The sequence below is a fragment of the Myripristis murdjan genome, chromosome 13 (genome assembly GCF_902150065.1).
Source record: "Myripristis murdjan chromosome 13, fMyrMur1.1, whole genome shotgun sequence".
NCBI lineage: Eukaryota > Metazoa > Chordata > Actinopteri > Holocentriformes > Holocentridae > Myripristis > Myripristis murdjan.
The window spans coordinates 13,525,739-13,545,704 of record NC_043992.1 but is presented as its reverse complement, the minus strand read 5'-3'; the positions used below and the strand labels follow the sequence as shown (position 1 = coordinate 13,545,704).

Here is a 19,966-nt window from a genome sequence, read left to right as displayed (position 1 = left end):
GGAACCTTAATGGAACTGCCACCATCCAAACTCATGTGGTGGACTAGAAATTTGTGCAATTGTATGTCTTCTACTAGTATTTATTTAACAAACACCGATTTAAAGCAGGCTTTCAGACATTTTCTAAAAACATTAATTGAACATAGTATGGTACACTCTGATTTGTGTTATACTCGGTATTACGCTGTTGCCCATGAGATTGCTGCTCTGTACTCTCCGCTGCGGTATTGAATGTGACAGCAACTTGTGAAATGGTCGTTGTTGCAGTTTATTTTTATTTTTTAAGCTCCATTTTGGAATTGGCAGATCTTTCAATGGCTGTCGGCCAGATCGGAGCATCCCTGCTAATGTTTTAGTTATAGATTTCTGTCCAGAGCATATTTACTAGTCTTTTCTTCTCCCTGTCCTCCTCTGTTTTTAGATTTGTGCACAGGTCCACGTCCGCCTCCCCATGCAGAACTCCATGAAATGAATAAAGCACCACAGCCTATAACAGGACCCCCCTCTGCCCCCCACCCTGCCCCTTCCCCTGGCCTCTCACAGGTAAAAGGACCCCATGACTTACTCTCCTCATTGATTCCTTAAAGGTGTGTTCACACTTTCCTGTCTTTTTTAAATTTTATTTTAATGCTTCACATTGCAGCAGCTGTCAGCAAACAATATTTGGTACAACTCTAAGACACTTAGCATAAACTCTCACAACACAGCCAATATGCTCCATACCGACACTTTATGACCAGAGGAATGGGGCTTTCAGATGGGACGCAACAACAACAGTCCTACAGCCTGAAACCTGTTATTTCAAATGGCTTGTACCACGCATCATTGGATTTTCGATGCACCAAGAAAAACACTGTTGCAGAGCAGCACGAGGCTCATCACGCTTGCAGCCAAAATTCAACTTAAGTGAACTTTTGTGCGTTGAGCTATGACAAATTCCCCATGTAGCTAATAGATACAAGGCATGAAGTCAAGCAAGGACAGAATGAATGAAAGAAAAATGGATGAACAATGTCTGGAATCCCCAAATTATTTGACACCAGTCTCCATTTGTATCGAAATCTTGGAAGAAAAGTCCTTTCTTGGAAACACATTTTCAATGAAAAGGACAGCCAGAGTGTGTTGTGACCACTGAGCCATAGACCATTGACACTAGGCCTGTCACGATAACAAATTTTGCTGTGCGATTAATTGCGTCAGGAATTATTGCTATAAGCAATAATATTGCGTAATATTGTGCTTTTAAGACCATTTTTATTATTGTTGTAATTTTGACATTTTCAGACCATTCTTTAAACTTGTATTATGATAATAAAGGTATAATGATCCAAGTACACCCTTTTGAAGAGAAATAAACATCCCGATCGCAGCGACCGGGGTTCGAATCCGACCTCAGGTCCTTTGCTGCACGTCATTCCCTCTCTCTCCCCTGCCTTTCCTCTCTATCTCTACTGTGACTGTCAAATAAAGCAGACCAAAAAAAATCTTTAAAAAAGAGCTATATATATATCCAAAATAAATAACACGTAAAAATACCAAAATAAATCAATAAAGACCTTATGAATACAAAAAAATTGACCAACTGGCCCTGATAACAAAAAATGCACTGTCATAAAAAAAAAAAAAAAACACAACCAAAAACGTTGAAATGGACTCTGTCTCTTATCAACAATTGCACTTGAATAAAAACCAAAAACAATATAAAAAATAGACTCTGTTAAAAAAAAACACTCAAAAACTACACACAACCAAAACAACGAATAAAATGGATGATCAAGTCTTTTTAAACAATACTTAGATAAATATTAAACAGTAGCAGAGAGGTATAGAGACTAACAGTCCTTAACAGTTAACACGTCTAACACTTCCAGTGTTTCCCATACATAGACCAATGTGTGGTGCAGCGCCACACAAGCAACACCAAGCGCCACAAATTGATTCCGCTGACAGACGATGCACGACAGTGAACGCTCTTGTCGTCTGGTCTCTTTGGTACAGAGAAACGAGGAAAACAAACATGCATGAATGTGGCAATTAATCGCGGCCTGAAAAGTTACCGACTTCATTTAAATTTACCATGCAATTAACCAACTTATTGCATATTGCGACAGGCCTAATTGACACATTGTGTTATAGGGTTACAGCAGATGATACCACACCCGTGACTTCCCAGAAGGTTTAGTCAGGTGTGCACCGAACCACAGCAAACTTTGTGTCCTATCTGAAAGCTCCTTAACAATTACTCTAAACTGCAACGTTCTTAGTTTTCATTTTGCTAAACGGTCAGCTGCCTATGTGTCCTTGGTCATGTTTATTGTGACTGGTCAACTCACAAAACACGCGCTTGACATTATGTGGTCTCTTAAAAGTATAACTTGTCTCAGTTACAGTAAGTGCTCCGTTCTGCCATTCTCTTGTTTTTTTTTCCCCAAAGCGGAGGCACCAGTCTGTCTTATGGCCGCTCCTCATGGACTTAAATGTAAAAAGACATAGGTTGTTTGAAAAAAGCAGAATCGTGTGAACACAGACTAATGTGAATGCTACCATCAGTACCTGTGCTGTTCTGATCACTTGTTTTCTGTTCATCTTCCCCACTTCACTTCCTATTTCTCATCGCACTCCTCTCTGCTTGATGTCACTTCCTGTCTCTTGCAGCCCTCCTTCCCCCCTGGGCAGCCCCCCTCTGTTGTGTTTGCCACCCCACCGCCTCCACAAATGAACCCAACACCACAACCCCGACAGGTAGGCCTGCCCTCTGTTCACCAGCCTCACAGCACTGCTACACCCCCATGGAGGTGGATTACACTCCATTCCAGAAAAACTCTGTCCTTCAAAGATGTAAAGCACAACACGCAAGGGTTTCAGATTATCACAACCAATTTATAGACTGTTAAGGTGTAGCAAATCAGTGTTCATTAAAGAGGGCATTTTTTGGTATGGACTTCATCCACCGTTACCTGTTATGTAGTCAATTTCTCTGATACAATTAAGTATGCACTCATTTTCTTTCATACACATCTGGAATCATAGCCGTGTCTGTCTCAGTTTTCTTTTGTTTAAACCATAGTCACCATCATTAATGTCATTAGAGAGTGTATTTTGAGCTGTAAGTTCATTCACATGCGAGTTATGAAACATTGTTAGTTAACCCAGTGGGGGTAAAAAGGTCTAATGTCAAGGTCTTGTCTCCTGGGTAGCAAATGTCAGTGTGTGCAAGTGTGTCTCATGATGGTGGCCAGCTCATTGTCGCTGTCTGAAATCAACCTTGTGCAAAAACATCCTGTACTCAATCCATCTGTGAATTTCTTGGAATGTCTGCATGTCTCTTTGCCTACCTCTCACAAATTCTGCACCATTTTCTCCCTGAAGTGTCAGCCTTTGCTCTTCACTCTGCCCCACAGATTTGAAAGCCTATCTCAGTCTGCAACATGCTTGCACCACTCTTTTATCTGTCAATCTGTGCGGCTCTGGCACTCCTTACTTTTACTGCTTGTGTACCGCAAGCAACACGGTTGGTGGGTCACTCTGTTCTGACTGATTCTAAAGAGTTGTGAGAGGCTCCCAGACCATCTAGTTAACACATGCAGCTGTAATAGTTTTAACAGGCGAATCATATATTTTTTCTGCTTTAGTGTTATCTTCTGCAACAATAAATCATGTAGATGATGTAAATGTATAAACACAGCCAGTTAGCAAGCACTAGGAAGGTAGAGGAAATAAAAACAACTCAGAATTACATAAATTATGAAGACCTGGGAAGACTAGTTCTTACACCTTTTTTAGTTTCTGTTCCCATGAACTGAAATCAGCTCAACAGGGAAACACATTGTAAATGCCCTGCATTTCTACAGCACTTTTCTAGTCCACCGACCACTCAAACAAGGAAGTGTGGAAATCAGATCAGATAACTTTTCTTGGACCACACGTCCAGTTTGCCTGGTTGCCCAGCTCTGGTTTTTCATCCCAGCTGCTGGTTAAAAAGTACTTTCCAGCTGACATATTTACAGTTGAAAATTTGCTGAATTCTACCTGCATAAATTCTGTTTTGTTGTGCAGCTATATAGAAAATGAATGGCCTTGTGGTTACCTATCGATCATGGCCCTTGCGGTGTGGAAGCATAGTTAGATGCTTGAAACTTTAGGAATTTACGCTGTGTTCACCTTACATGGCTCTGAATCTTTGTAGCTAAGCACCTAAAATCCAAATGTGTTGGGCATGAGTTCATTTCAGGTGGTGCAGAATTGGAAGGTAGTCTGTCAATGGAGGGAGTCTGTATCTTGCGCTTATCTTTTGTCATTAACCTCTTTCCTGTCTGCCTCTCCTCCTCTAGTTTGCCCCAGGGCCCCGGCCTATACACCAACAGGTACTAACACCACAACTTACCAAAGGCCAATTCATACTTTGCAGCCCGTGACATAAATGTCGTCATTTGCCCATGATCGCAAGGGTTTACGTGAACCCCCATGCGGACATCCACGTGCAGCCCAAAATTTGGGACTACGTGGACCGTACACTTAGCAAGCACACTGACTGCGCATGCCCCAGATGGATTACTCTGTGTTCCTGATGGGACAAGGGGATTGTTTACATACTCTCTCACCCACACAGACTGACACATACAAACATACAAACACAACATGAAGGGACAGGAGGGCGAGCTGAGTGTTTGAGCCGAAGCAGAATGAATTTTTATGAGCTGTATATCGCTGTTTATGGGAAAATACACTTTCAGCTGCAAAAGATGTTATCTTAGATTGCAACATTCCCAACAATGAATTATGATGAATTTGGTGGCATTGACATGCACACACACACACACACACACACACACATTCTCTCTCTCATTACACACACATTGGATGGGGAAATGCACATGCATGGAACACCAGACTGATACGCACCCTGAATTTTACTGTGATGGAAACAGAGTGCGCGTCCGTGTGATCAATTCTTGTCCGCAGCTGTCCGCGGGTTCAGAACATGGAAAGTATGATTAGGCCTTAATCTGAGTGGGGTTGCTTGGGTTCCCTTGTTAGGGGTCATCTGTAACTTCTGTTGGAAGTAGTGTAAGATTTAGAAATTCCTTGGTAATGGCTGGCTAGAAGACTCTGTACTACTAACAAAGTGTGGGCATACCTGCCACATTTGCTAATCGTCTCCTAATTTTACTAATTTTAGAGCTAGCAGAGAATAGTGTTTTTTTCCCTCTCTCTAACAACTCATTATTAATCTTTGGTTGGTTGATAATCACAAATATGAATGACTACAGTTGTACAAGTGCCGAGTACCAGTCAGAATACCACTCAGGTAACATTCATTGTTGCTGCCTGGTATTCACCTGTTACAAAGCAATTACAATAACCAGTTCTTCATTTGATCAAAATATGATCTGGAAAATGAGTAGTTATCCTCATTCAAATAAAAGAAAGTGATATTTGAAAAACAAAACAAACATCAGCTATAACTCTAGTTTTTTCTTATTTCATCTTGTAGCTTTGACTCTCTGAGCTGCAGATTCAACCTTACAGTCTGCATTTCTCTTCTAGCTGAAATATACTTTGAAAAAACTCAGAGGCGTAATTGTGTTTCCAGAGTTGTAAAATACAATCATGATCTGTGTTTATACACATAAATATTGATTCATTCTCACAAAATGAGGATAGGGTTTGTTAATTATTTTATCCCAACAACACTTAAACTTTTTAAAATTCATTTTATGTTCAAAGTAGAATTGCCTCATTTCCAGTGTTATTTTATAATTCTATATCCAGTCAATGTGAGGAAGCTGACTCACCTCTCCTAAACTCTCACCATTTCCAGACATCTGCTTTACCAAGATGAAAGAATCGCTATGCTGCAGACATTTTTCATTCTGGTGGGAAAATATTTTAATGTGCAAAAGTGCAGCTCTTTCAAGTATCAGAGTAGCTGGATTTGCAAATTTGAGTACGAGTACTGAGGAACAGGGTCGACGCTGACTCTGATACTACAGATGCTACTGTTGTGAATGGCCCTTAGGTTTTAACTTAAAAATCCTATGGTGGAGTGTCTCTCTTTGTCTATTTTACATTTCCCACCTCCACCAAGCACAAGACATTGCATAATGACTACATAAGTATTAACATTAGCAGATAGCTTTGGCCTTTCCACATACAGCAGTGATTATGGTACACACAGTCCAAATAATCCATTAATAGGACTAATTTATGGATTTCAAAAGCATAATGCTTCATGTGGACTAGAGTGAACCTGGCTTGATTTAAACTTCAGCCTTGCTGAATTGGGTCCTCCACTAAATAGCCTATTTGTTGGGAGAAAGTGAGGCTAATGCTAAGATATATAAATGCCTGATTGTGTTAGTTCACTCTTGTGTTCTACCCACTCCACCCATCCCCCGGGTCCTTTCACCATGGCACTGTGCATCGAGGTAAATTGAGGTCAGTTAGTTAAGGATGAGACATTTCGCTCCACCCTTCCTATGTGCTGTCTGTCAAACTTAATCATAATGTGCAGCACTCAGACAAATTTAATCCTGCCAGTCATGCTTCTTCTTTACTGAGAAATATCAAAGTATAAGCACAGGTTTTGAATCTAAATTGCAAATACTCTGACCTGTTTGACCACAACTTTGCAGTGTTAAGAAATCTGTGAAGACTATTTGGTCTTCCAGAGATAGGATTTTATTTGGATTGTTCTTTGAATTTCCTTTTTGATAGAAATGTAACCTTATTGTTACTATGGCAAGGCATTTAACAATCTACAGTTTAACAGGTTCAATGTAGTGAGTAACAGTGCCATCTTTAGGCTGTTCAAGCTGCAACTATACACAGTTGGCACTGACATCATAGACTTACAGTTCATTTGAGGACAATCCCCTTGAATAGTGTTGGGTTGGAACGCATAGCTACTAAGCAGCAGTATCTGGACTAACCAACCCTGTCAAATTAAAGACCTCACTGATAGCAGATATGACAGTGTCAGGAAGGGTAATTCAGCTAATAACATCAACCAAATATTAAATCAAGAGTAAATATCCAGGCAGGAAATGCCTGGCTACTCAGGAAATCATGCTTAAAGGTGAAATAAGTTGAGCTTTTGATTGGGTGTGAATGCTTGAATGGCAGACAGTTGTAAAATAATTATTCACATAATACTGTGCAATAAAGTTTCAAGGCATTTTCCTCTAGTCTTGTACTCTGAAAGCAGTTGTTATTTTCTAGTTGCAGACAGTATATTAACCTGATGTCCCACATGAGGATGTCTGGTCTGGACTGCACAGATCTGTGCTTGCATCAAAATCATCATCACTTTGGGCTGTAGGGAAAGAGGGCATATGAGGGTATCAGATTTTCAGAGTATGTTTTTCATGGCCAGAATACACTGTGAAATATCCTGTTCTGTTAGATGTTATTAGTCTTGATGAAAATTGGCTGAAATAAGGGTTATTATGATTTTTATAGAGACAAAAAATACTAACAGTAGAGGTCTCTGTTTTTGTGAAGTGAAAACAGGAAACTCCAACTACATGTTCTTAAGTGTATTTACCCTAATTATAGATAAATTAACAGAGTGGGCAGCGCTAATTAAGTGTCAGCCTGCATAGTTGAAATTATTAACATTATTAGCTGGTTTTAGTCCAGAGCAAAGACAGGTGACAAATCAAGGACAGAAAGCTACATCAATGCTTTAACTCTGGTTGGTCTCCATAACATGTGAGGTCTAAACATAATTCACCATGAAAAACCTGAAAAACATAAAAAAAAATGCAAAGAATGTGAACTGTGTATCACATATAGTTGAAATTATTGATGAGGAGAAAAACTACAGGTCCCATATGTTTAAACAACATAGCATGGCACCGGACACTTGGACAAGATGTGATATATTTGATGAAAAATGCTGAACAAAATTCAAGAAATGTAGCGCGCACATGCATTTTGTTGTATAGCTCATTGTAATCAGACAACCAGCTTTAGCCTGTTACTAATAAAGACTGGGCTCTTACTTTGTTGAAGAAAATACATGTTTAGTTGATTATTTTATGATTGTAGACACTGAGTTTGAGCCTGTATCTTATTCAAGACTAACAAATTGTAGTTTATTGGGACACACTGCCTATTCTCTGCATGCTGCTTGTTAATTCACTGCTTGGCTCAGTATGGAGGGTTTTTGAGTGCTATACTCTATAACTGATTGTGGTGCTCTCTCTTTTTCTCTCACCCCACCCTCCCCCCTCCCCCCTTGCTTCCATTTGATGTGTCTTTGTGTGTCCTTTGTGTTTGCACTGCTGAAGGGAGGCTTCAGATCGCTACAGGTAACTCATCTTCCTCTTTCCGCTTCTTTGTCCTCTTCTTCTCACCCTCCTGAGGAGTATGTGTGTGTCTAATATTTGGCAGTGGTGTGTTTTGTTGGCCTGGCGTCATTTTGCTGGCTGTGGTGGTTAGCTCCCAGGCCAGCAGCAGAATGTCAATGAGGAGGCTCTGAATGAAGCAGCGCTAGCTGCTTTATCTCTTTTGGCAGCCAGGGCCAATATGTTTCCAGTTGGATTCTAGCCACGGATTCACGGACAAAGTACGGAGCTAGTTGTTAGGCTGGACAAGCTAGCATGACAAGGTCCAAGTGATGAAAAGAGACGGGGGTATGGCAGGTGGTTTTGTTTTGTAGGAGGTAACTGATAGTTCCCTAATATGTCTCTTTCTCCCTATTTTCCCATTTCCATCCCTCTCCTCTCCACCACCCACACTTTCCTACATCATCTCGTCTCCTCTGTCCGTCTCCTCTCATGCCCTTTCATCTTTGCTTTTCTTTTTCTTTTTTGGTCTGTCACCTCCTCCTTTCCTCTCTCTCTCCCCCTCCATGCTTCTTCATTGTGTTGCACCTTGGTTTGCTCTCCTGCCTCCCCTCTAGCCCTACTATGCCAACAGGCCCAGCTTGCCTCCTAGCAGTGGGCCTCGGGGTGTCCCCCCCAGCAGTGCCCCTCGGCCTGTGGCGCCCACCCACGTCTACCAAGCAGGCCCTGGCTCCCAGATGATGATGATCTCCCAGCAGCAGCTGCCCTTCCCCAGCTCGCCACAGGGACCTGCCTACTTCATACCTGGACAGGTAGGAGACACAGACTGGAAAATATAGATTGGCAGACAATACTGGGGCATGAAAAACATGTATACATATTCAAGTTGATAAACACGACGATGAAAAATCTTTCTTAAATGCATTTCAACACAGCCTGTCACAGATGCTCAGGGTTTTTGGAACTCCACAGGGTTATGATGACAATGTCCTAGAAGAGGTTTTTCTTTGTTTCTTTCATCCTTTCTTGCTTGCTTGAACTTTTCTAAATTATTACTTTTGTCCCCTCTTTTACCACAAGTGAACAGCATTTTCAGTGTGTACATTAGGGTGGCCCATTTTTACATGTAAATTTTCAACTTCATATTTTTTAAGCTTCTAACCCCTAAATTGGTTGCAATACATGAGAAAACTCTGCTGGTGAAATTTTTTCTCAATCGGACTACATTTATCCATCTCTCATCGACCTTGAAGTTTAGCCATAGACTTAACACAGTCTTTTTTCACACGTGAATAGGGTAAAAAATTTTATCCTATAGATATCACCATGAAAGTTACTAAGTTGATTAGTTATAATAAGCCAAACAAAAAATGGCGTTTTTGAGCGCCTCTACAGTGTATTTCCTTTTGAAGCAGGTTGTTGTGGCGGGATGTAACATAAAGTGGCAGCTCTCAGTGTAAACCGTTAAGAGATCAGTTAGGGAGAGAGAGGTAGTTTTATTTGAAGGGAGGAGTGTGATTATTAAAAAAAAAAAAAGCTTTTATTTGCTGAAATTTGTCATCACACCTACTGTTTCAGCATGATGTCAACACTCACCACTGAAGATAAACAGTTTTCCAGAATGTAGAAGTAATGGGATTTTAATATAAAAATACCCCCCAAAAAAACCAAAAGTTCTGCACCCTAGATAGAACCAATCCATCAAGGTAGTGTTGCTGTCAGATCGTCTTTATACCTGTGACAGCCAGATGGTAGAGGTGACTCAGCTAAACATTATGACATACCAACAATAACCAAAATGGATGTTTACTTTTAATATATTAAAGGTTGTGCAAATCTGTGGTTTAAAATGGAATCTTGAAGCAGGTAATCATGATCCAGCGTCAGGCCTTTCCTGCTTGTCTTTTATGTGGCAGAGCCTGACTGATCCAGAGGTTTTCTTCTCATGTAGGCAGTTTTCACTCATCCTGTGTATTTGTTTGATTACAGTGTCTTTAACTGTTTGTTTTTTTTTTCTCCCTTCTCCTGTTTCCCTTCTTCCTGCCTACTGCTCCCTCCTTCCCCATTCCTTGTTGGCCTCAGTACCGGTCGGCAACATACGTGGCCACGCCCCAGCAGTACCCGGTCCCAACTGGCACCCCAGGCTTTTACCCTGGCACCAGCCCCGCTGAATATGGTACTTATGGTAAGAGGCTCTACATGGGGCCTCACCTGAGACACACACATGCACACACATGCACATTGGTCTCAGTCAAGCTTTTTTGGTTTCTGATCCAAATCATTTAAAAAGAATTAAAAAAGAATTATATATATTCATCAATGTAATCAAACCAAGCAAGGAAAAATAATGCTTAGTCAGACAACTTTGTCATTGTTACTAAAGGTTACTTAGTTCAAAAACTAAAGAACAAAAATAAATACCTTTTTATCACTAGAACACTGAAAGCAGCTCTGTTGCTGCTTCTCCTCAAAATATTTAAATTGCAAGCATCATGTGTTGCTGTTGGGCTGCTTTCTGATGACAATTACAAGTAATTCCACACTGCAAACATGGTTTTGTGATCAATGCAGCAACTCCTTCCACCGCATACGCCACCCTGCCAAAAGCAGCTGTGGATAATACAGGTTTACAGGCACATACATTGTTTTTTTAATGACATAAATGAAGAGAAATGGGAAAAATTAAATGTATAAATCACTCAGCTCTGTTTGCACAAATACACATGTATCCAGTCATGTTCACATTCAAAACACTGGTTTTCAAGGGAAAAAAACACAGCTGTTAGCAATGTACCTTGTGTTTCTGGCTCTATTTTGTTCGGTGGTGTGCCTTTTCTTAGTCCTGTGGACAACTGATCACACAAAAACAAAATGACATCATGTTGAAATATTTCCATTGCTTCCTCATTGGAGTTTGATAGATGAACATTTTTGACTATCTGAAACTTAAACTGTAAATGGTTTTAGTGTCTGTCCCTCACCATTGAAGGGCAAGGGGTTCTTTCCAGAACTGCCATTTTGCACCGATCTCCGTCAATTAAACATAATTTATTTTGTTGTAAAAGAGGCAGAGATGTAAAATCTGTCCTTTCCTTGGTGGATGAGAAGGCAGTGCAGCCACAACATGTGTTGGGTTGTGAGTAATGGGCGTGGCTGCATTCTGGGAAATTTAGGAAATCACTAACTGAAGGAGTGAAAACAAAATAGGCAGAGAGAAAGTGAAAGCAACAAAAAATTAACAGCACTTCATCACAAAATAACTGCCCTGAACTTCAGTAAACTGATAAATTACAGTGTTACAGTGAGGGTGGATTCAGCTATTTGGTGAATATATACTAAAAAATTCAACTGTCAGATTTACACAGTTACCCATAAACATGGACAGACTTTGTCATTTCTGGCACTGGTTTGATGAATTCAGAGGAATGCACTTCGTCAACTCTACATAATTCCTCATCTCAAAGTCCAGTAAGCACTGCAGACATGTTTGCTGTTGATCCTGTGTATTGTCATGCCCTCTAGAGGTGTGTGAGTGTGAGTACACCACAAGAACTGATGATGCCCTGAAAACAAACTTGCTGACCCCCCACTGGCAGGCATCTGAGCTATGTGGCGGCTTTGTTTAGACTGTGGCTTATCACTGATAGAATGTATAGGCCTAAACACAGGCCTGGTAGCCAACACAATTCTTCCTTTTGGGCTTGCTATGTCATGCACTTTGTATTTCCCTGCTACATAATGTACACTGTACTTGAATAGGTTTTATTCAAAGGGGATTTAATATTTCTGGTCAGTGTGTGTCTGCATGTGGGGCCTGTCTTCCACAAAATATGATTGTCCATGGACATGAAGCTGAGCTGTTTTTTCTTGTTAGGGTAGATATAAAATGTGTCTGTCAGGTTGAGTTTACTAATTCAACAAGGAAGCATAATTTTCTGTCATGGTTAAACAGGGATCTATACTCTGAGGTGTTAGAGGAATGTATTTGTTGACATTATCCCTGTTACCAAATGGTGCCATTGTAACGGGATCTTTGAACTCTCTATGAACTTGGCTTACACACAACCTGTTATAATCAGTTTTGATTACATGCCAGGGTTACTGCCGGTCCTTAAAAAAAAAGTCTTAAAATTCCTTCCATTCAGTGTTATCAATAGTAGTCCTTTTAAAGTCATTAAATAGTCTTACCTTTGGATTTATGAGACGCATTTTTATATGATTTCATTTATCCATCTTGTAATTTATGTCAAAATAAGTCTAGCTCTTCTGCATGAAAGTCAACATCTCTGCTGTTACAGAGCTCTAAGCCTTGTACTCTTTATACTCTCTTGCTGGACTTAATGCATTTTATTTTATTTAGTCCTATACGCTACATTTATGTACACAGAAACCAGATTCTTCACCTAAGCATCTGAAGAAATCCACAAAAGTCATTGGCCTTACCTGTCCCAAATTCTTTGTGAAAACAAAAAAATCTCCTCATTAGATGTATTCCAGCTCAAGGCATCTATTAGAATCATGTATCAATCATCACCACCTAAAACTGACCTTAGCACACAACCAAATATATAATACTTGACCATCAACAAAATGTGATTTTTTTTTTTTCCTGAAATGACTCCTAAATTTGGTTAAAATTTGTCTTGAGGTGAACTTAAAAGCTTTAAAATGTATGCATGCTCTCTCTCTTAAGCCAGTTATCACTTGCATACATTTTTTTTGTTCCGTAAGTCATGTGTTCAGGCTCATAGCTCTTGCTACACATGCAAATTTCTCACTCATCTTCTGGTACGGTCACTCAGTCATTTGAATATTGAAACCTCTGTCCAACATTTTGAAACTGCTGTTGCTTGCCCTAGTGCAGAGACGGCACTAAGCTTACTTTTCAAACTGGAACATGCATGGCTTTATCTAAACTTCTCTGGCTAGAAGGAGAAGGAACAATGGGGAATATCTTACGAAACCATTTTAAGTAAGAAAGTCAAGAGAAACCAGAATCAGCCTTGCCCAGTTAAAAAATATTAAATGAAATCCAATTTTGCTGCACACTGTAAGGGAATTATGTTATCTGTTGCTGAAAGTTAAAAGATAACAGTGCATTTTGTCATAATTTACTCTTGTTGTGTGGAAACTGATATCACCAAAGTACATGGTGTATGCAGTTTGTTTTAAGGCTGAAGGCGTATTTATGCTGCGTCAACACAAGGGTTTTCATCAGAGTTGCATGTAACACTGACTTCATGCGTCTGTTGTTGCTTGTTTTATGCTTTTAAATATACAGAGGACAGCTGTCTAGAATTTAGGCTACTTACGCAGTCGTATGTTTCTTAATAAGTACAACCCACAATCCGTGTCTTGTCCCACATCTGATTCTTGTGATTTGGACTGATCTGTAGACATTTCTTATCTTACAGTGTATATACAATGATGGTTGAAATGATTTATAAAAACTGAAAATTAATTTCTTTGCTCAATACAATAGTCATACAAGGATTTTGTTAATTTCTTTGTGGCATTAGCTTTGCAACTCCCATCTCTTAAATCACAACTTGCATGATAAATTAGGGCTGGGCAATAAATCAGTATTATCATTCAGTACCTGTAGTCATTGTATTCAGTAGTCATTGTAAACATACAGTACAGGCCAAAAGTTTGGACACACCTTCTCATTCAATGCGTTTTCTTTATTTTCATGACTATTTACATTGTAGATTCTAACTGAAGGAATCAAAACTATGAATGAACACATGTGGAGTTATGTACTTAACAAAAAAGGTGAAATAACTGAAAACATGTTTTATATTCTAGTTTCTTCAAAATAGCCACCCTTTGCTCTGATTACTGCTTTGCACACTCTTGGCATTCTCTCGATGAGCTTCAAGAGGTAGTCACCTGAAATGGTTTTCCAACAGTCTTGAAGGAGTTCCCAGAGGTGTTTAGCACTTGTTGGCCCCTTTGCCTTCACTCTGCGGTCCAGCTCACCCCAAACCATCTTGATTGGGTTCAGGTCCGGTGACTGTGGAGGCCAGGTCCTCTGCCGCAGCACTCCATCACTCTCCTTCTTGGTCAAATAGCCCTTACACATCCTGGAGGTGTGTTTGGGCTCATTGTCCTGTTGAAAAATAAATGATGGTCCAACTAAACGCAAACCGGATGGGATGGCATGTCGCTGCAGGATGCTGTGGTAGCCATGCTGGTTCAGTGTGCCTTCAATTTTTAATAAATCCCCAACAGTGTCACCAGCAAAACACCCCCACACCATCACACCTCCTCCTCCATGCTTCACAGTGGGAACCAGGCATGTGGAATCCATCCGTTCACCTTTTCTGCGTCTCACAAAGACACGGGGGTTGGAACCAAAGATCTCAAATTTGGCCTCATCAGACCAAAGCACAGATTTCCACTGGTCTAATGTCCATTCCTTGTGTTTCTTGGCCCAAACAAATCTCTTCTGCTTGTTGCCTCTCCTTAGCAGTGGTTTCCTAGCAGCTATTTGACCATGAAGGCCTGATTGGCGCAGTCTCCTCTTAACAGTTGTTCTAGAGATGGGTCTGCTGCTAGAACTCTGTGTGGCATTTATCTGCTCTCTGATCTGAGCTGCTGTTAACTTGCGATTTCAGAGGCTGGTGACTCGGATGAACTTGTCCTCAGAAGCAGAGGTGACTCTTGGTCTTCCTTTCCTGGGTCGGTCCTCATGTGTGCCAGTTTCGTTGTAGCGCTTGATGGTTTTTGCGACTACACTTGGGGACACATTTAGAGTTATTGCAATTTTCCGGACTGACTGACCTTCATTTCTTAAAGTAATGATGGCCACTCGTTTTTCTTTAGTTAGCTGATTGGTTCTTGCCATAATATGAATTTTAACAGTTGTCGGCTGTGTAGTAACCTGACTTCTGCACAACACAACTGATGGTCCCAACCCCATTGATAAAGCAAGAAATTCCACTAATTAACCCTGATAAGGCACACCTGTGAAGTGAAAACCATTTCAGGTGACTACCTCTTGAAGCTCATCAAGAGAATGCCAAGAGTGTGCAAAGCAGTAATCAGAGCAAAGGGTGGCTATTTTGAAGAAACTAGAATATAAAACATGTTTTCAGTTATTTCACCTTTTTTTTTAAAGTACATAACTCCGCGTGTTCATTCATAGTTTTGATTCCTTCAGTTAGAATCTACAATGTAAATAGTCATGAAAATAAAGAAAACGCATTGAATGAGAAGGTGTGTCCAAACTTTTGGCCTGTACTGTATATTGTGATGAAATAATGATGATGTGGATATTACAGTAAAGTGTATAAAGTGTATGTTGTGTTCACTTTCAAGGATTTTCACTGAATCCTTGTTTTTGTTTTGGGTCTTGAAAATGGCCCAAGAACATTGCTATCTTATCGACCCATACAACCTGTGTCCCTTTAACCATGATAGATACGTTTTTAGAACTGTTTTAGACTGAAATTGGACTGGCTTCACACAGCCACAAAGCGCTCAATCCAGAGAAACTAATAGTTATTTCTGAAATGCTTTCCCCTTTCACCTTCCTCGACGAGCAGTATGTCTCGTCCGTCTGTCAGGTTAGCGTGGATGTGTAGGACTCACTGCACAGCCTTTGTGTTTCTATTTATTTATTCTCTTCAAAATAATAGTCAGCTTGTGCTATGAGACATCTGCGCTCCTATTTGTGGTAGACATTTGATATCAGTGTATTTGACTTCATGTCCTCTGTGTTTGGGGGGTATGTGTTTGTGTGACTGTGCATCATGTTGGTCTCCCTGCGGGTCGCATGGCATGTCATGAGGTCAGAAAGGCACATGATCTCAAACAACCAGTCATGTGACAATGACATTTTGATGCTCTCCTGTTTCCATGTCACTGTTTTTTGTTCTTTTTCTTGGAAAAGTGAACTGTGATCTACTCTATGGCTCCAAAACAAAATTCCCAGAATATCATATCCTGACACACGCCCCTCCAGCCCTTTAAGTGGCGCTCTCTCTGACCACTGTGCTCTTCTCTAGTTGTCAGGTAAAATTGCACACACACAGTTGGGGAATGGTGACAGGATATTTTTAACTCCCCCAGTTGATTGATTTACTTAACTGCCTACTCCGCACCCCCCCATACCTCCCCTCTGTCGTAGGCACTGACCTCTTTGCCAGCGAGGATCAAATCTCTTGCCCGGTGCAAAGAGGCAGGGCAGAGCCTCTCTGCACGACACAGCCTCCTAGCTTAGCTCGTCTGCCGGTGCACTCAGAGAAGGAAAGGGAGGGAGGAGAGGGAAAAAAAGTGAGAGGGAAGGGAGGAATTGGGAAGGTCAGAGGGAGGAGCAAAAGGGAGACACGCTGGAAGAGGGAAGGCTGAGCATTAAAAGAAGTCTTTCTGAAGGGACACCTGTAGAGGAGGACAGGAACGTGAAAGAGAGGGGGTTTGGGGGAAAAAAAGCCCCCTCTCCCTGTGTGTCCATACGGTACGCACTCGTGCAGGGAGATATTCGGCATGGGGAACAGTGTGTCTCGAGAGCAGGAGGACTCCCAGGGTAGGTGTCGTCTAGACAGTGTGTCTCTGATTGCTCCCACCTCCCCTTCCCTTTCCCCCTCCCCCTTTCCCAGCTCCTGTACTTTGTGAGTCATATCTCAAGCCTCTTATTTACAGAATCGGGACGCTCTCCAAGAAAAGTCTCATTCTGTCTTTGCTTTTTGGTTTCCAGTGTGCTCCCTGTCTCTCTCTCTCTTTCCCTCTCTCTCTCTCACCCTGCCTCCCTCCCTCCCTCCCTCTCTCCTCCAGTCGGTGTGGGTTTTTGACTATATTTAGGCTGTGCTACTCCTGTTCAACAATGCAGACTCAGTAATGTGAGTTAGACAGAAATGCATGCAGAGAGAGTGAGACGGAGCGAGAGCTAGCTACCAACAGGCTGTAAGAGAGGCCACTTCTGTCTGAGGATTTTTTTTCTTCCTTCCTTCCATCAAAGAGAGAGGGGATATGAGTTTGAAAGGGGGCTGTAACTGGTTCAGACTGTAGCTGAGGCCCGTTAAAAGGCCAGGTAATATCACTGAAGAGTTCTCTTATATTTACTAAGTGGGAGATAGCGCTTCTTTGAATTTGTGGGGTCTCTGAATCTTATTTATTCAATTTATTTGTTTATTCTTGCTCATGGCATGGCAGCAGCAGCTTGGTCAATGCCATCCTAATAAGTTTGTTACCGTAATAAATTTCCATGGCATTAAGAAAAAGGAGACTATTATTGCAGGAGCTGTACTTGGGGTGGGATTGCTGTGTCATGGTCCAGAGTAGGGCTCTGCAATATGGACACAATTAATAATCACACTAATGATGAAAAATAATTTTAACAGTGATATTTAAGGATACCTTCTACAATGTAAACTAAGTAATCACTTTGATTTTAATTGCATTGAACTGCATGGGATTTTTATCAACATGTGCATTTTATCATTAATTTAGACAGAAGAGTTGACAATTACAAAAGCTGACTGATTTATTTTAATGAAAGACAATAATTGATAACACCGAATTATTGTCCAGCCCTAGTTTAGTGGCCTACCTGCATGGCTTTTCAGGTCTCTGTCTGCTTCTATTTAAGGGGTAGGCCGGGGTGCACTCGCAGCCTACTCAAAGCAGCGTTTCAGTAGCGGGCGCCTTGTTTGGCAGGAAGTAGAACCTCACTAGAACCTCGCTTCAGAGCTTTGAAGGGGTTGGCTAACTATCCAGACTTTAGTAACAGCATATACCACGTTTTGACCAATATCAGGGTAATTAGTGCATACTTTTTATTTAGTTCATAACATTTTCACCCAGTAAATTACAGTCATCTGAGTGGTATGAATGTCCTCTGTTGTCAGAGTTGGAATTGAAAAGGCTTTTTATGTTTCTTTAGATAGGATTTAAGTTGATTTATACTTAAATTTGGGGAAGGGCTTTGAAACAGTCTGTTGTAGCACACCATCTTTATATCAAGTTCCCTGGTTTTGTTTAGTGTCAGTACATGGAGACATATCATTTATTCCATCCTGTCACATGTAATATTTAAATCTTAATTTGACCTGTGCATATTTGGCAGAATGGTGTGACAATAATCAATGAACAAATATTTAAGTAAAACAAATTCATTTTCTTTTCCCAGTGGTCTCTCGCATGGAGGCTCTGTTGTGACAGGAATATCATTGAGGCATGAAAGCCCAGACTTTGCACTATTTACTTTTTGTGATCTAGGAATTGATTTTTTTTTCTGAAGTGATTATAAATTGCTCTGTTTGATCAGCAAAGTGCGCAGAAGGTAAACATGAGATGAAAGTCATCTTTGCTTGGCAGCCATTCACTTATGGCTGCGGCTGGTTGTTTACAACAACAGGACTTTTGAGCATTTCAGAAAGCTCAGTTACCTGACTGATGTCACATTGAACGTTTTCAGTGGACATAAAACTGCAGCTGTTGTTCCACAAATCATGAGGAAATAAAGCTTTCACGCTTGAGATGCAGCTTTTTCAAAATAGTGTGGCAGGGCATTTGGTATATCAGTGAATGCCTGCATACTGTTTTGTAAACACAAGTGGTATGCCATTGGGCAAGTGTGTGTGTGAGTGGGTCAGACGGACATGTTTGTGTAAAGTTATGGCTATAGGATTAAGTCAGTATATGTTGGTTTACATTCTGCCTTGTGTTTGGTCCACAGCGGGGGCCTACTACCCAGCCCAGCCCCAGTTCACCCCCTCGGTGCAGGCAGCACCCGTTATCATGAACCCCGCTCCCCAGCAGCAACAGCCACCACCTCAGCCGCCCCAGCACATCCCCACCAAACGAGAACGCAAACAGGTACGGTCAGTCTTCTACAACACCAAAAATATTACACTCCTTAAACTCTGCAGTTTGAGGGGAAAACACTAACATGTCTCCTAATCCTTTCTAACTTATTTTATTGTTCTCACAAATCTAAAATGTTTTCAAGCAGAGTGAGCCACCAGTGAGTGTCACATTATGAACATTATGTTGCAAGGTTGTTGTAAGAATATAACATAGATTTAAAGTGATGCAGCTAGTACACTCACAAATGCATTTACATGGAGATAAAGCTCTTGAAAACATACACCAAAATGGAATATGCCTTTAAGATTTCACAAATAAGGTTTCTCTCAAAATTATATCACAAAGCTTCATTTTTGTGTCCTGCACTGAATTCTCAGATCATGTTTTTGTGAATAAGTTCCTCATTAAAGACTCTTCTGTATTCTGCTTCTTCTACATAACAAATAACTCAATAGATTTTTAATTTTTCCCACAACACTACATCTTTCAGTGTTTGCAGTGGCTTTAATGAGCTTCTACAGAATTCGTATCCACACCAAGTCCTGTATTTTAGTAAATATAAAAATGCTTTTTGTTCTTAGGTCTTTATATCAATTTGCCATTTGAGACTTCCTCCAAAAAGCAGAAGCTCCCTATTTTAAGCTTTTGGAGGCTATGAAGGGTTAGGATGTTGAAAAACAATTTTCATTAAGATGCCACTTTAATACACATCTGCACATTTTAATCAAGTAGATTGAATGGCAGCTTCAAACAAATCAATGCCAGCGTGTTACCAAAGTATTTCTACTGAAAACTGAATGGTGTAAATAGATTCATGCTTCTGCATAGAAACTACACAGGGCCTACACCATAGCCTATGAAAG

At 40.6% G+C, this 19,966-nt stretch overlaps 1 protein-coding gene across 9 annotated transcripts in view; it reads left to right on the top strand.

Annotated features, from left to right (window-relative positions):
- Nucleotides 1-19,966, top strand: part of eif4g1b (eukaryotic translation initiation factor 4 gamma, 1b) — a 51,410-nt gene that overhangs the window by 4,743 nt on the left and 26,701 nt on the right. For 4 of the 9 annotated variants that reach the window (XM_030066315.1, XM_030066311.1, XM_030066310.1 and 1 more), the window contains exons 3-9: nt 422-543; nt 2,656-2,742; nt 4,332-4,364; nt 8,295-8,315; nt 8,909-9,103; nt 10,374-10,476; nt 18,973-19,112. In XM_030066315.1, the coding sequence (XP_029922175.1) occupies nt 469-543; nt 2,656-2,742; nt 4,332-4,364; nt 8,295-8,315; nt 8,909-9,103; nt 10,374-10,476; nt 18,973-19,112 (654 nt within the window). In that variant the 5' untranslated portion in view covers nt 422-468. Of the gene's footprint in view, nt 1-421; nt 544-2,655; nt 2,743-4,331; nt 4,365-8,294; nt 8,316-8,908; nt 9,104-10,373; nt 10,477-16,707; nt 16,822-18,972; nt 19,113-19,966 lie in introns of those variants that run through there. The other 5 variants (XM_030066316.1, XM_030066312.1, XM_030066317.1 and 2 more) reach the window with 3 other exon arrangements.